General features: G+C 37.9%; 1 protein-coding gene across 1 annotated transcript; it reads left to right on the forward strand.

Annotated features, from left to right (window-relative positions):
- The first annotated feature begins 3,811 nt into the window (after nt 1–3,811).
- Nucleotides 3,812–5,702, forward strand: LOC113351574 (60S ribosomal protein L23A-like). The gene is made up of 3 exons (XM_026595532.1): nt 3,812–3,917; nt 5,206–5,218; nt 5,345–5,702. Exons 1-3 carry the CDS (start codon nt 3,812–3,814, stop codon nt 5,700–5,702), a joined length of 477 nt encoding a protein of 158 aa, XP_026451317.1.
- The last annotated feature ends 9,354 nt before the right edge of the window (nt 5,703–15,056 follow it).

A 15,056-nucleotide genomic window follows, 5' to 3' on the forward strand; every position in this document is an offset into this window, starting at 1 on the left:
ATACCTGATCAAATTTCGGTGGTGAACAATTTATTGTTCGGATCCAAATCATGATTCAAGTTTATCATTCGAAAATAGCCTGGAACTGTGATATGTGTCATTGATGTTATTCGGGAATGTTTCGAATCGATTTAGAGAAATATATAACTACTGTAGATTCAGATATAAGACAGTGTTAAGTCTTACAAACTGGGAAAACTGTTATAACTCTGAAGCCGTATTACATGTATTCATACACGTAGTGGAGTAGCTATATGTCAACAAGCAGATTTTTGGTATGCATATCCTTATGCACATCTTGTAAAAATATGTTTACTCGTGAACCAGATTGGTATGCATACTCGTATGCAAACCGAAAAGGAACTGTGGTCTCAGAACCTGTTTGGTATCCATACCGGTACACGTACCAGAAAAGTTCTGTGTTCCGGGACTGGGTATTTGTATCCATACCTGTATACATACCAAAATAGTTCTATGGACTCCGAAACCAGTTATAGTCTTAAGGTACACATTGATGGGTCCGAAAACCGACTTTTTTTTACCGCAAGTGCACGGTGTCAAAATTGTAGACAATAGCAAATGTGGTTCGTTCCCACGAGGAATGTGAAAATACTACTACTAATTGATATCAAGAATAAGATATTCAAATTCAATATTTTAGTAGTTTATGGAACAATGAAAGCAAAATAATAATAAAACTGTGACAAAGGATGTGAAAGTGTTAAGGATCCGGGAATCCGTTGTAGGTGAGTTACTTGCATTCAATCACAAAGGCTCTCAATTTTACTCATGTAGAATCGCAAACCTAGCTACTCATACATGGAAGATATTTCACTAAAGAATCGTTGAAAAGAATTATCAAAACAATTGTTTGTTCTCACCTTAAAGTAGAATTTCTAAGCACTAATCATACATGGCATGAAGAGTCAAGGAATATTCATAAATCAATTATCGTTAAGGTTCAATGAGTTCTTCTACTAATCTAACTATGGACTATACATGGCATAAAACATGAAAAATATAGATAGAAGATAAAACATTGATAAAGATACAAAACATTAACATTAAGTTCAATAGTAGAAAACCCTTATTCAAGAACACAAAATAAATCAACCTACAACTTCATCCTTTCACCATAACATGGAAAACTAGCAAGACATGGAAGAAGAAAACAATAACATTGCAAACCCTTGTGTTCTGTGTAAAACGGCTCTGTGCCACCTCCTCCTTTTCATTTTGAAACAACACATAAATATAGCCCACAGATGAATTCACGTCGTCGCCACATCACCTCCCAATATAAATCTGCCACATGTCATGAAATACAATCCGCCCAATAATATTGTGTCGCGTGTCATAATATGACGAAACATTGTAAAACATTAGCGAATCTCCACTTTCCATAGTATATGACACCACCAAGGAAATGAATTAATTTCATTTAAAAAGCATGATATTTTCTTGCATGTGCTGGGCCCACCTTAACTGTATTTGCACAAATGACGTCATTTGGTCTCAAACATTCCTTCAGATTCTTTATATATATATAGAAAGAGAACTTATGTAAGGACGAGATATGTTAATATTTACTTTTTCTTCATTTGCACTTCATTTGCACGTGGTCATGGAGGTGATATTCTTCCATTCTTATGATAACAATAATAAAGTCACTCTTGACCAATCTTAGGTGGCATTAGTGTGCTGACGTCGACTCGCTTCACCATGCATTAATTAAAGAGAAAATTAAAACTTGTCTGCCCATTGTGACCTCGGCTGTGAAATAATTCTATGTTGCTGATATATATGGAGATACCAGGCCAACATAATAAGTGATGTTGATATATAAAAATACTAGGCCATCATAATAAATGCTGCTGATATATAGAAATACCAGGCCAGCATAATAAGTGCTACTGATATATAGAAATACCAGGCCAGCATATTTGATCATTGTGGTTGCTGATACATGGAAATACCAGGCCAACCCCATTTCATCATTGTGGTTGCTGATACATGGAAATACCAGGCCAACCACGTTTCATCATTGTGATTGCTGATATATGGAAATACCAGGCCAACCACATTTCATCATTGTGGTTGCTGATATATGGAAATACCAGGCCAACCACATTTTGCAATTTTCTTCGCAAACACCTAAGTCTCACATTTTGCTGTTTATTTGCTGGATGATCGAATTCACTTGTACTTTATACGAAAGCACTAAAATAGTATTAGCAACTAAAATATTGTATCCTAGATAATATAAATATGGGTATAAAATGTAGCATTTACATGCTTATCACACATGCCTAAATAATTATGTGAACTCCGGAACTTGGTTATGCTTAATAATATACAAACTGGTACACGTACTGTGACTGACCTGACTCACGAACGGCTATGATATTTTCACTTTGTACATCTACTAACCATGTCGATTATTTTCAAATGTAACAAAATCATTTCTACGAGATAATTAGCATTTGATCAAATCTCTAAAAACACCACAGACTTATTTGATCACATGATTGTGACTCAAGGTTAAAGTCTTAAGTGTTTATGAAAATGAATATTAAGCTTATAAGTTCATATCGGTTAGTTTCGGTTAACCACCTTGAACATATAGTATTTATACACGGTTCAGTTACGGTTTCACGTAACCAGAGTGTATATCTTGTTATGTAAATCAGATTCAAAGATTCATCTAACGGTGGATATTGTTTGCTTGGTTCCAAAGCTATCTTAGCTTTAACATAAATCAAACCATGCTTTGATGTCTATAAAAGGAGAACTTTAAGCAACTAGGATTTTTGAATCCTGACACTACTTTTCTTGGCGTGTCCTAGTTGTAACTAGATTCGTCCTCTTCCTAATCCTTTTAGGGTTTAGCGACTACAAAGACTTTATTAGGATTTGTGAAGCCAGGTCCAGTTGTCTTTTATTTTGATAATTAGGAAGTTAGTTGTAATAAGTCACAAGCTACCTTTGGGAAACAAGGTGTAGCCGGTCACAAGCTACTTCGGGAAGCAAGGTGTAACCCGTCACAAGTTACTTTGTGGAGCAAGGTGTAACCGATTGCAACTTATCTCGGGAATCGTGTTATATCCGGTCACAACATATTTTGGAGTGATGGTATTATCGGTTCCATGAGCAAAACCAAGTTTCCATGGTTCACATATTTCTTCATGATGTGTGTGAATTAGGGTTTTGGGTTTACTAAGATGAGAAGCTTCTAGATGTCGACATTATTTGAACATGTACATAAATCTTATCATTAATTGTTCAAACATATTACTTGATACAAAAGCTGATCCCAGGTCCGAAAAATTGAAAAGCATTTGATTATGATTTTCATAATGTGAAAAATACTATAACACCATTACTATATGGGTTCAACATATAGAAGCCGCATTAAATGGATCATTCATTGTCAACTCCATACTTTAGGAAAATGATATTACTAGGCCCAAAAAATCAAATTTTTTTCAGATCTGGCCCATAATTAATTATTACGAATTTTAATAATACCAAGACTACCCTTTAGTATTTATACAATAGGAATATCAGAAGATATTTTCATTTTCTATTTCATTTTCTCTCTCCGTCTAAAACCAGAGCTGCTCTCACAGATTCATTTTCTAGGGTTTTATCCATTCGGTTGTACAAGATCTAATCTTCTGATTTGATTTCACATCAACAATTTTCAAGCAAATCGATATGTGATTAAGAAAGAATCAATTATGTATATAGATTTTTTTTTCTACTCTATCTTCTGCTAAAAGAATTTAGTGGTTTTCGATTTATGTCATCTATGGCTGCCGATGTACGACGAAGAGGAAAAAATGATAAGCTTCATCGATCTCTACTTCTGTATCTGTATCTACTGATGATGTTTCTAGATCTTCATTCGTTTGTGAGTAAGTCGAAACACAGATGCAGACACAATGGAATTCGTCATCAACAATTAGATCTGAAGATTCAACAACAAAAAGCTGAGAAAGATAAGTTTCTCCCTTCTAATCCTATTTAATTCAATTGAAATTCCTAATTATGTGATTCAGAAATAAAATTGACTATAATTTGTTGTTTCGAAGCTACTTCAGGTAAGGTTTTCGATTTGATTCAATAGGTTTTTCTCATTTAGTAGTTCTACTTTCTTAGTTTGATTAGGTTCTGATTTTTGTTTCGTTGACTTTATTCAGATCGGGGAATAACATGATTTTTATTGAATCAACATGTTTTGAATCTAGATATGTTTAGTTTTGTTGTTGTTTCTGCCGATTTGTTCATAATACTAGTTGAACTCAATCAGCTAAGAATATATTCTCCATTTAATAAAAACGCTGATCTCTCATAATTCTAATGGAGCTAGTTGTGGACTCTTGTTGGTGTTTTTATGTTGCTTATCTTGAATACACATGTTGAGTTTGGTTAACGAATCTATGGTGGTGTTGGTGGTGGAGATGCAGGTTCTGGAGGAATATGAGGAGGTTGTGGTGGTAGAGGTGGTGGTATTGGAGTAGGTTTGAAGGAGGATTTTGAAGTCAGTGTTGGTGTTTTTTAGAACTGATGAATTGTAGGAGATGCTGAGAAGATAGAGGATGAACTAATTTAAGTTTCTACTACTGGTGCTAGTGGTCACAGGTAATTAGCTGATTTCACAAGGTTCTCTTTTTTTTTTAAATGTCTATGTTTTATTGTGATCAAGGTTAAATTGTTCTGATAAATTTACTACGTTAGAATCCCTGTCAATGATTGGTTTTTACTGTTGCAATATGCATCCTTGTAAATGTAGTATATGGATTCTGTAATGTATATCAAAAGGGTCAATGCTTTCCGTTGAATGAATGTATATCAAAATATAGTATATGGATATATGTCTGGAATGGTTTCACTTAACTCATACATCTGTTTAAATGCACATTACATCTATTTAACTGCACATTACACAAGCCATATGCATGACAGTTTGCACATTTAACTAGCATTGGCAGACTATAGATGTGTAACTAGTAGTTATACATGCTAATTAAATGTGTAACTTCTAGGTACACAAGCTAAATGAATGTGTATCTACTAGTTACACATGCAAATTAGATGTGTAACTTATAGTTACACATGTTAATTTGATGGGATATGCATATGTAACCTAATATGAAACTTCTATCTAACTGTAACATTTTTAATTTTACCTTCTTTTTGTAGAGTCTGTAACTCTGTAAGGGTGAACTGTTAAGTTTTGTATACTTTCTCTAGTTTGTTCAGTTATGAGATAGATTTGACTGTTCTGTGTCCACTGGTTTTTGATTTTTGGATGTCTTGTTCTGTTCATTTGTATGAGAAGTGTTCTAGCTGCTATGGTACTGATATCATTTGCTTGTCATGTAGTTACTAAGAAGGCTGACCCCAAGGTGCTGGCTAACAAAGCTTCCAAGGATGTCAAAGCTGGAGCATCAACCATTAAGAAGAAGGTTAAGAACATCTGCACATCAGTCAAATTTCACAGGCCAAAGACATTGCAGAAGGCAAGGAATCCCAAGTACCCATGTATTCGTGCACTACCAAGGAACAAGCTTGACCATTACCAGATGCTGAAATACCCACTCACCACCGAGTCCGAAATGAAGAAGATTGAAGACAACAACAAGAAGAAAACAAGGATGCTTTCAAGAAGATGTACAACATCCAGACAGATAAAGTGAACACCCTTATCAAATAAGCCTTCTTGATTACTTACGACTAGCTACTTCTTTTTCGTGAAAGGTAGTATATGGATATATATGTATATAGGTCTGGAATGGTTTCACTTAACTCATACATATGTTTAACTGCACATTACACAAGCCATATGCATGAAAGTTTGCACGTTTAACTAGCATTGGCAGACTATGGATGTGTAACTAGTAGTTACACATGCTAATTAAATGTGTAACTTCTAGGTACACAGGCCAAATGAATGTGTATGTACTAGTTACACATACAAATTAGATGTGTAAATTATAGTTACACATGCTAATTTGATGGGATATGCATATGTAACCTAATTATGAAACTTCTATCTGTTATAGTGGTTATATTTATGAAATTGAGGAAAGAACATCCAGTCCTAGTAGTAGGGAGTAGTAGTGGATGCAGATTAGACTATGGATGTGTAACTTCTGATTACACATGCATATTGCATGTGTAACTAGAAGTTACACATGCTAATTAGATGTGTAACTTCTAGTTACACATGATGATTGTATGTGTAACTTATGGTTTAAATGTTTTCATACTTTTTGTTTTGAAAGTTGTTGTTTTTATGATCAATTCGAGCCAAACAATTCCTACGGTTTGTGGGAATACATACTTGGTTTTACCGTGATTATAATTTAACACGTTTGTTCGTTTCAAACTTGTTTTCATAAGGTGTGTGTATTCTCTTTTTTCTAGGTATACTCTTTTCTAGGTGCTGCTTTGCTCCAAATTAGCATTCAGTTACTACATCCAGGTAAGCTGATTTTATTATGGTTCAGCAGATCTCTTGCGTATAAGATGAGTATCCAGTCGTTGTCTTAGTTTTCTCATACTTGATGATACTATTATTTTTATTATACTGGAGTATGCCATATGTTGTTGTTGATCCTCAGTTTATGTCCGAGGATATACTAACTGAACGTGTAACTGCTAGTTACACTATCTAATTGGATGTGTAATTTCCGATTACACATGCCATATGCATGTGTAACTATGATGAGTGTATGTGTAACTTTTGGTTACATAGATTTTACCTGTTTACGAACTTTTGCCTCCTTTTGTGGGGTATTTGACTATATTTTTTTCCTGGAATATGCAGATTTCCTTTGTACTTCGCGAGGATTTATACTATCAGATATAGTAGTTTATTTCGAGGATTTCGTTTCACTTCGAGGATTTCGCTTCACATGTCTAATGTTTTGACTCGTTTATTGTATTCAATAACAAGCAATTACTCCAATTGATAAACATACAAATTATTGTAAATGAATATTAAAGTAATACATGTATTTTCTCTATGTGTAGTTTTGATGTATAACTAATGAGTACACGCGCCATATGCACGTGTAACTTGTGGATACACATGCCATACGCATGTGTAACTTCTGCTTACACATGTGTAACTACTGAGTATACATCTATATACTTTGCATTACACATGCCATATGCATGTGTAACTTGTGGATACACATGTCATATGCATGTGTAACTTCTGGATACACATCCATATGTTGGTGGTGGTCGGAGGTGGTTTGACGGTGGTGGTCGGAGGTGGTTGGCGGGAGTTGGCGGCGGTGGTGGTGAGTGGTGGTCGACGGCGGTGGTCGGCGACGGTGGTTGGTGGTGGTCGGTGGTGGTCGGAGGTGGTTGGTGCGGTGGTGGTCGGAGGTGGTTGGCAGTGGTGATGGTCGGAGGTGGTTGGCGGTGGCTGTGATGGTCGGAGGTGGTTGGAATTTTATTTAATTATGGGCTTGACAAGATGCGTAAGGGTATCAAGGTCTTTTAATAACTCGGGGCCTATATTTATACTTCTTTTAATTAAGGGCCTCGTATTACGGGTTATCCATGGGTGGGGCCTGAGCCTAATTTTTCCTTTCATAATATATATTTTAATTACCACCAATTAAAGCATATCCTATGGAATATTAGTTAATGTGCTAGACTAATAATAAAAGTTTTCTAAGAGAGTTTTCGTAAATATGATTTGAAAATTAATTGGAAATAGGAAAACCGAAATTAGGTACTTTAATGATAATATCTTGAGAATATTTTCGGTTTTGGACTTTCCTTGTTGTCCAAACAACCTTGGTCTATAAATAATTGAGTTTGCATTTTTTGCAAACTATCCTAAGAGCCAGGTGATAGACACATTTTTGTGTCCGATTTGTCTCGATTCTATATATTGTTAGGGCTCATTTTTGTACTTATTATGGTGTTTTATTTATTTGTAGGTATTTTTTGGCTAATAAACATTTTTGGAAAAAATTGGCTCGAAAAGTTGTCGGAAAGCACCCGGAGGACACGTGCTATTCGGACCCCGGTTTGGATAAGGGGCACCCCCAGGACACCCCTTACGGCAGCTGCTAAAGGCACCCCTACTCTGGATAGAGGGCGCCCTTCTTCTTCACGGTTTCAAATCCTTAAATTGGCGGGAAAATTTGTGGCAGTGAAGAACAGATTAGGGTTCTTGATTTGGAGGAGTTTGAGGTCGATTAAACCTCTGATTTTCATAGGATAGACTCCTTATGGGTCTAGGAATCTGATATGGATGTTGAAATTGATTAGACTGGGCTCAATCGACGGATTTTTATCACAACAGAAATATATGGAAAGTCACGTGTGTGACCTGTTTTAGGGAATTTTAGAGAGATTAAAGTGTTATAAACCTTACCAAAGATTTGTATCTATCTAAGGAAGAGTTTAGAATAAAAAGGAAAGCTCAGAAACGCGTAGAAATTCTAAAACAAGAAATTGCCGCAACTTTGCCGTGAAGAGAGGGGAAGAGTTTTGGAAAATTTGGGAGAGACTTATCGGTATTTTTGATATAAATAGATTGTTTGGGTCATATAGAAGGGGTGTCGAGAGTTTGGGGACCTGAGGAGAGCCATAGAAGAAGAAATCAGAGTTTTATCAAACTCTAATTCTGCCGCTGCACAGCTCAAGAACGCGAAGAACATTGATGCACGAAAAACAGTCGCAAAACAGTATCGTTGTTAAACAGCAGAAGAGCAGTAACGTTTATATACAACAGTTAATCATTGTTCCTCTTTGTACCAGAGATCTGTAACACTTTTACGCTGTTGCAAATCAGCTGCTTTACACCTTTCACTCTTTTAATCAACTTTTGAGCAACAAACATGTATTTTGATCAAGTAATTAATATGAGGAGCTAAACCCCATTGCTGAGGCGATAGAGGAAGCTATTTTTCCAACAAAAAGTGGTATATTCTTATTTATTTATTTATCGCAATTATTTTTATGATTGTTTTGCCTTGAGTGAGAATTGTTTGAATGATTCTTGCTAAGCAATTGTTATTTCTTTTGATAGAGCATGCTTGGACCTAAGTTTTTGATGTTCTATGCTTCGGATTTACACTTGTTATTTTGAGAATCTACTTGTTGCAATAGTTTAGAATCAAATTGAACGAAAAAATTGCATGAATATAAATATTGGATTAAATCACTTTGAATTTGGAAAATAGTGGAATCTTAGCCTTAGTGTTCTTTTAATATTGATATCAACTTTGATTGAGTTTGCTATAATTTTTAGTGAGTTTTCTATTTTAATATTAGAATGTAAGTCTAATTAATATCCTTCACAAGTCTGAGAATCGAACCACTTTTACCACTATCTACAAATCACATCATTTTTTGGCGCCGCCGACGCAGACTTGTTTTTAGGGTTTTAGATTTATTTTTTTTATTTGTTTTTTATGTTTGTTCTTTCTTATGTTTTTGGGTATTTATCTTGTGTCTACAGGTTCTGGATCATAAAGAAAATTGAGCCAAAGAGTTTGGTGATTTCATAAAGACTTGGAGCTAAAGATTAAAGCAAAAAGAACAGAAAAGAAGACAATTTTAGTTTAGGGTTTGTTTATTTTCTTTTAGAAAAAAAAAAACTGTATTAGGGTTATTATTTTTGTAATTTTTCTTTATTTTTTTTTGGACTTTTGGACTTTGGGACATTATTTTTTTTATTACCCTACGGAAGGGTACTTTAAATATAAATTGTTTGCAGAGAAGGAGGACAATTACGATATTGTCTCTGCACCTTGGGTTCGCACACTAGACATCGGAGTTAGTGGCCCGAGTCGACTACAACCGATTCATCCCCCATCTGGAACGGGAGGTAAGATTCTAAACACTCGCGAATCCCCTGTCAGCGAGTTACTGGACTCCTTCGTATGCATATATGTTGAGGACTGAATACAGACATTTATTTTTCTAGTAAAGGGCAAGGCCTGGCCATACATGATAAGGGTTCGGATTTCATCACCGTTCTCTTCTTGCTCGCTTTAGGAACACGTAACCTACGCGAACCTAAGCCTAAAATTTGGACTAGAACGAGACCGATAGGGTAACGAGCTTAACAGGAAATTCATTCGAAAAATATTGGTTACTCTTTTAAGCATACTTCGAAGTTCTTGACGGTTTCTGTAAGTTGAATGCGTGAGTGCGCCGCCTTGTAATACCGGTGAGGCCTTGGGTATCAAAGCTACACCGATCTTACCTCGCCTCTATTCAACTTACGTTAACTCGGATTGATTCCAGAGGGGTTTGCTTAAATTGTAACGAATTCCCGTTCGAAGGATTAGAAGATGGTATAGAAACAATCTAAGTGGAGCCATCATGCTTTTTGTTTGCTAGAAATCAATAGGTTTGATTTGGTTGAGTCGGCCTTGATCCGTGTTTTCTTACCCTTCCAATTTAGAAAATTCTATTGTATACCTGAACGTAAAAGAGACGCACTAGGTAGATTTGTTAAAGAGAAACCTAGTAGTTCGAAGCGTCTGGATTACCTTAATCTAGAAAGTCCGACTTTTGAAGAGTCTGTTTTTGAACGTCCATTAACTGAGGAGAGAATCCCTGTTGCTCCGATAGCGCCAGAAATGACAACTTTGAAAGCTTTGTTGAATCCAACTAGGACTACTCGTCCTTTGTGTATTAAGTTAGCTGAAACGGAGGCACCCTATGAACTGAAAACTAGGACCTTACAGATGCTCCCAATCCTTTTAGGGAAAGAAAATGAAAACCCTTATTACCATGTGAGGGATTTTGAGGAAATTTGTACACTCTAAGAATTAGAGGCTTAGATGATGATGCTTTGAAACTTAGGTTATTCCCATTTTCCCTGAAAGATAAGGCCAAGTCGTGGATATATAGTTTGGACTCCGAGTCAATTGAGACATATGAACAACTTACATCTTCCTTTTTCAATAAGTTTTTCCCTAGGCACAAAACATCGTCTATTAGGACGCAAATATGCACATTTTCAAAACAAGAGGGAGAATCTTTATATAGGTATTTGGAAAGGTTCAATGATTTATTATCCCAGTGTCCTCATCATGGTTTAGAAAAGGTTAGGCTAGTTCAGATCCTTTATGAGGGTTTAGATTATTCCACAACGACCATGGTTGAGTCTCTATGCACTGGTGGATTTGAAAACCAAACTGTTGATACGGCGATGGATTTTTTTAATGAAATCGCCGAAAAAACCCAGCAATGGGAAAATAGTAAGGAACCCCAGAAAAAAATTCTTTTAAGTAGAGGAAACGTTAATAGGGTAGAAGGAGGCTATGAATCAGATGCCAAAATTGCTGCTATAGAAAAAAGGTTAGAAGCCTTAGAAGTGGGCCAGACTAGTGATAGAGTTGAGCCTTTTTAGGAAGGCCAGAATATTGAAGAGCAAGCCAATGCTCTTTATAATAACAGTAGATTTGATAACCGTTAAAAGATTGACCCATATTCAGAAACCATCCGAACCTTTCGTGGTCTAAGGGCCAAAGTCAAGGTCAGTTTAGTAATTCTAATGATCCCCAAGGTTTTGGCTATACTAAGAATCCTTCAGGATTATCTCAGTTTCAGAATCAGTCAGATAAGAAAATCCTATGTTTAGAGGAATCTCTCGCCTTGTTAACTCAACAAACTGCAAAATTTCAGTTATCTGTATAACAGAGTCTACAATCTAGTAACAGGATTGGACAAGATAATAGTCAGACAAGAAAATATCGCACAATCATTGTGCATCAGGATAGAGAGGGATAGTCTAGAGAATATTATATAATCATTGCGCAATATGGCAGAACGAGTGGTGTGTAATCATTGTGCATCAGGCCAGAGAGTGCTGGCCGAACGAATGTTGCGCAATCATTGTGCGCAATCATTGCTCCCAATCATTGCGATGAACAGTGAAGCAAGCATGTCAATATTCTCCCCTAAACATACTTGTAAAAATTCCATTAAGACATATATAGGGAGGGGTACTTGGTTGAAGGTGCATATGCAGACTATGTACCAAGTAAGCTTCATACCTTAGCCGGAAGAGTATAAATGATGCCTAAGTCTCATCTATAGCTGCGTAGCCTTGCAAAGAGGGAATTTGATTCCTAGGCATCACTATGCCATGTCGTGGACCCGATGATGCATAATCATTATGCATCTTCACGGAATGGCCTACGGACCAGGACATTACCATATTTTCTAGGCTATGGCCTTGCAAACGAGTTGGTTAAGCTTCTGTCCCTTCGAGGATGAACAACGGTCTGTGCTTGATACCTTTTGAGTAGGGAAGGTTATGTAGGCAGCCGCAATGAGTTGCAGCATTGCCGGTCCAGCACGTTGTCACTCATATCATCTAATTGCGAGATGATTGCGACATTCTAGCCTCTCATATCATCTGGCTCGGTAACTCGACGCAAGAGATGATTGCGGACAAGCTTGATGAGGCTTAGTTGCATACCAGCAAGTGGATGCTCATACTTCCTATCAAGCCGTTCGACTTAGTAATGTAACAATTGCGCATTGGGCATGGCCTCAGAAGTAAGCTACATCGATATGCAAGTTAGCGGAGCTTGCATAAGCCTAAGGAAAGTATGGCATGAGGCCTGCAATGGCCTATGCATAAGTGCAAGGCATGCTTTATGCCTGGACAAGACTCGGCAATATGACGGTTGCTCAGCTAGATAGGAAATTCAGTGATGAAATTCCTACGGTGAGGAAAATCCAGTGATGCGTGCAAAACGCATTGGCGTTGGCCTTATGGCCTTACACCCTTTAGCGGACAAGGGTGAGTTTGGAACGGTGTGGAAGCTAAGTTAGCTGCATCATGCTCCACGAGCATGCTTGCAAGGGAAACGAACATGCATTTTCCTCTAAGGCCGGACCATATCTTCATCATGGCGCACTGGGGGAGTTACGGCCTGCGGGGAAACGCGCCAAAGTCTTAATTTCCCGGTCCGTCACACCTTCACTGTCAAAGCTCAGAAAACACGGTCAACCAAAAATTCATAGCCACGATAAGGTCATCCACCCTTCAAAGGTGTATCGCGAGAATATCATCACCTCTCTGTCTAGAAGGCTCCTGCAACACTTTACGAGTCCGCGGAAGATCCCAAGCTTACTTAGAGAAAAAAACTTCAGTAACCAAAGAGAAGTACGACTGGGGACTGCTCATCACGGTCCATCCACGAAAATAATCAAGCATTCATGACATAACTCCAGAGACGTAGCTGAAACATTTTTCTTGAAGTTACAGAGGGAGCCACGATTAACGACATAACTATCTCACTTCTACCACTTCGTTATCCAGAATATTTCGTCCATGTGATATTCCAAGCATCCCAGCATCACATCCAGGAGAGTATGATAAGATTGTATCAAATACCATAGGCGTGGATTCAAGGCGATGCAATTAAAGTAGGATACACCTGGGAAATGAAGTATCCTTCATGTTTTGAAGCTTAAACGCAGTCACCACCTTACCAGTGAATGCAGTAGAAGCACATCTTACACGAAAATAGGCTCAGGATAATTACACATGGGGACTACCATAATGGGATGCCTTCACTGCCCTCAACCAGGTTATTCTCGATTTCAACATCATCACTGTCGAAGTTTTACGAGCCACAAGAATTTCTCAACATGAAGCCGTACACGTGCATCAAATACTCCAAAAGCACGCCACAGAGATACATTCACATACCCTACCATTCCATCGGATCTAACAGAAGTATATTTGGGGACTGCTCACCGCATCCCATTCCATACAATAGTCCAAGATTCAGAAGATGGTTCAAAGGATGTCTTTTGGAACGAAGTCCTTGAAGACTTGATAGCAGCACATAGGCAATAAAATGTCTCTCAACTCATCTATTTCACCCAATGGCTCCGGAATATTTTGACCATACAAGCATCCATAACATATCATCATCGCAATCATAAAGTCTAGGTACCAAATAACCTAAATTCAAGGATGAACCAACAATGCAACCACAATCTCCAAGATTAGCCCTGACATTATTCCATCAATCCATCCCAAGAGTGCAATGGAGTTTGGTAAATTTTGAAATCCACTGGAGAGGTCAGATACTCATTCTTCTGGAGTCAGAACCTTATTATACATTCTGGAGAAGATCGATGGTACTGTTGGGTGGATACATGCTATAGCACCTACTTTGATCGATGACTCTCCTTCCTGCTGATGATAACTATTGGAGATTGCTTTATTGCCATTAATGCTCGTTCTACCACCGCTAACAAATGACGAAGAGGAGCCAGATACTACAGATGAAATCACGTAACCGGACGAACAACAAACATAAGAGGGTTGATACCCCTTTTCATACAAACACAATTTCTAGAGTTTGAACAGAATAAGGATTCCGTATTGCTCCATGAACGGGAACAGATGACTGGGCGCACCACACTCATGCTCTATATACGAACAAGTAGTGTGCCAATATCTCTGCTCCATGACCGAACCAGCACCGCGCCACAACGAGGAACACCAGTCACTCAACGTGCAACTCTCCATGGCTCCAGCACTCTATGGTTAAGTTAGCGCCAACGCTTCAGCATTCCGTGATCCATCCAGAAATCCTTCCAAGTGCCATTTCCACCGTTTCACGGACTGAATCCATCAGCGCCACTATCATCATTTGAAGCCAAAGTTCCAGCGTTATCATCACCGCTTGGTAGCCAAAGTTCCAATGCCATCATCACCGTTTGGTAGCCAAAGTTCCAGCGCTATCATCACCGTTTGGTAGCTAAAGTTCCAGCGCCATATTTTCACCATTTCATGGACTGAAGCCAGTTTCCACCATTCCATGGACTGAAGCCAGTTTCCACCATTCCATGACCTAGTTAGCGCCATCTTGGCCATTCAAAGCAGCGCCATCTCCACCAGCCAAGGAAACGTCATCTTGGCCGTTCAAAGCAGCGTCATCCACCGTTCCACGAATCAGGAGTCATTCGTGCCATCTCTGCTTCTCCGTGATCTAGCCAGCCAAGTGCCATCCACTGCTTCATGGACCTAGCCAACA

The sequence above is a fragment of the Papaver somniferum genome, chromosome 2 (assembly GCF_003573695.1).
Source record: "Papaver somniferum cultivar HN1 chromosome 2, ASM357369v1, whole genome shotgun sequence".
NCBI classification, from domain to species: Eukaryota; Viridiplantae; Streptophyta; class Magnoliopsida; order Ranunculales; family Papaveraceae; genus Papaver; species Papaver somniferum.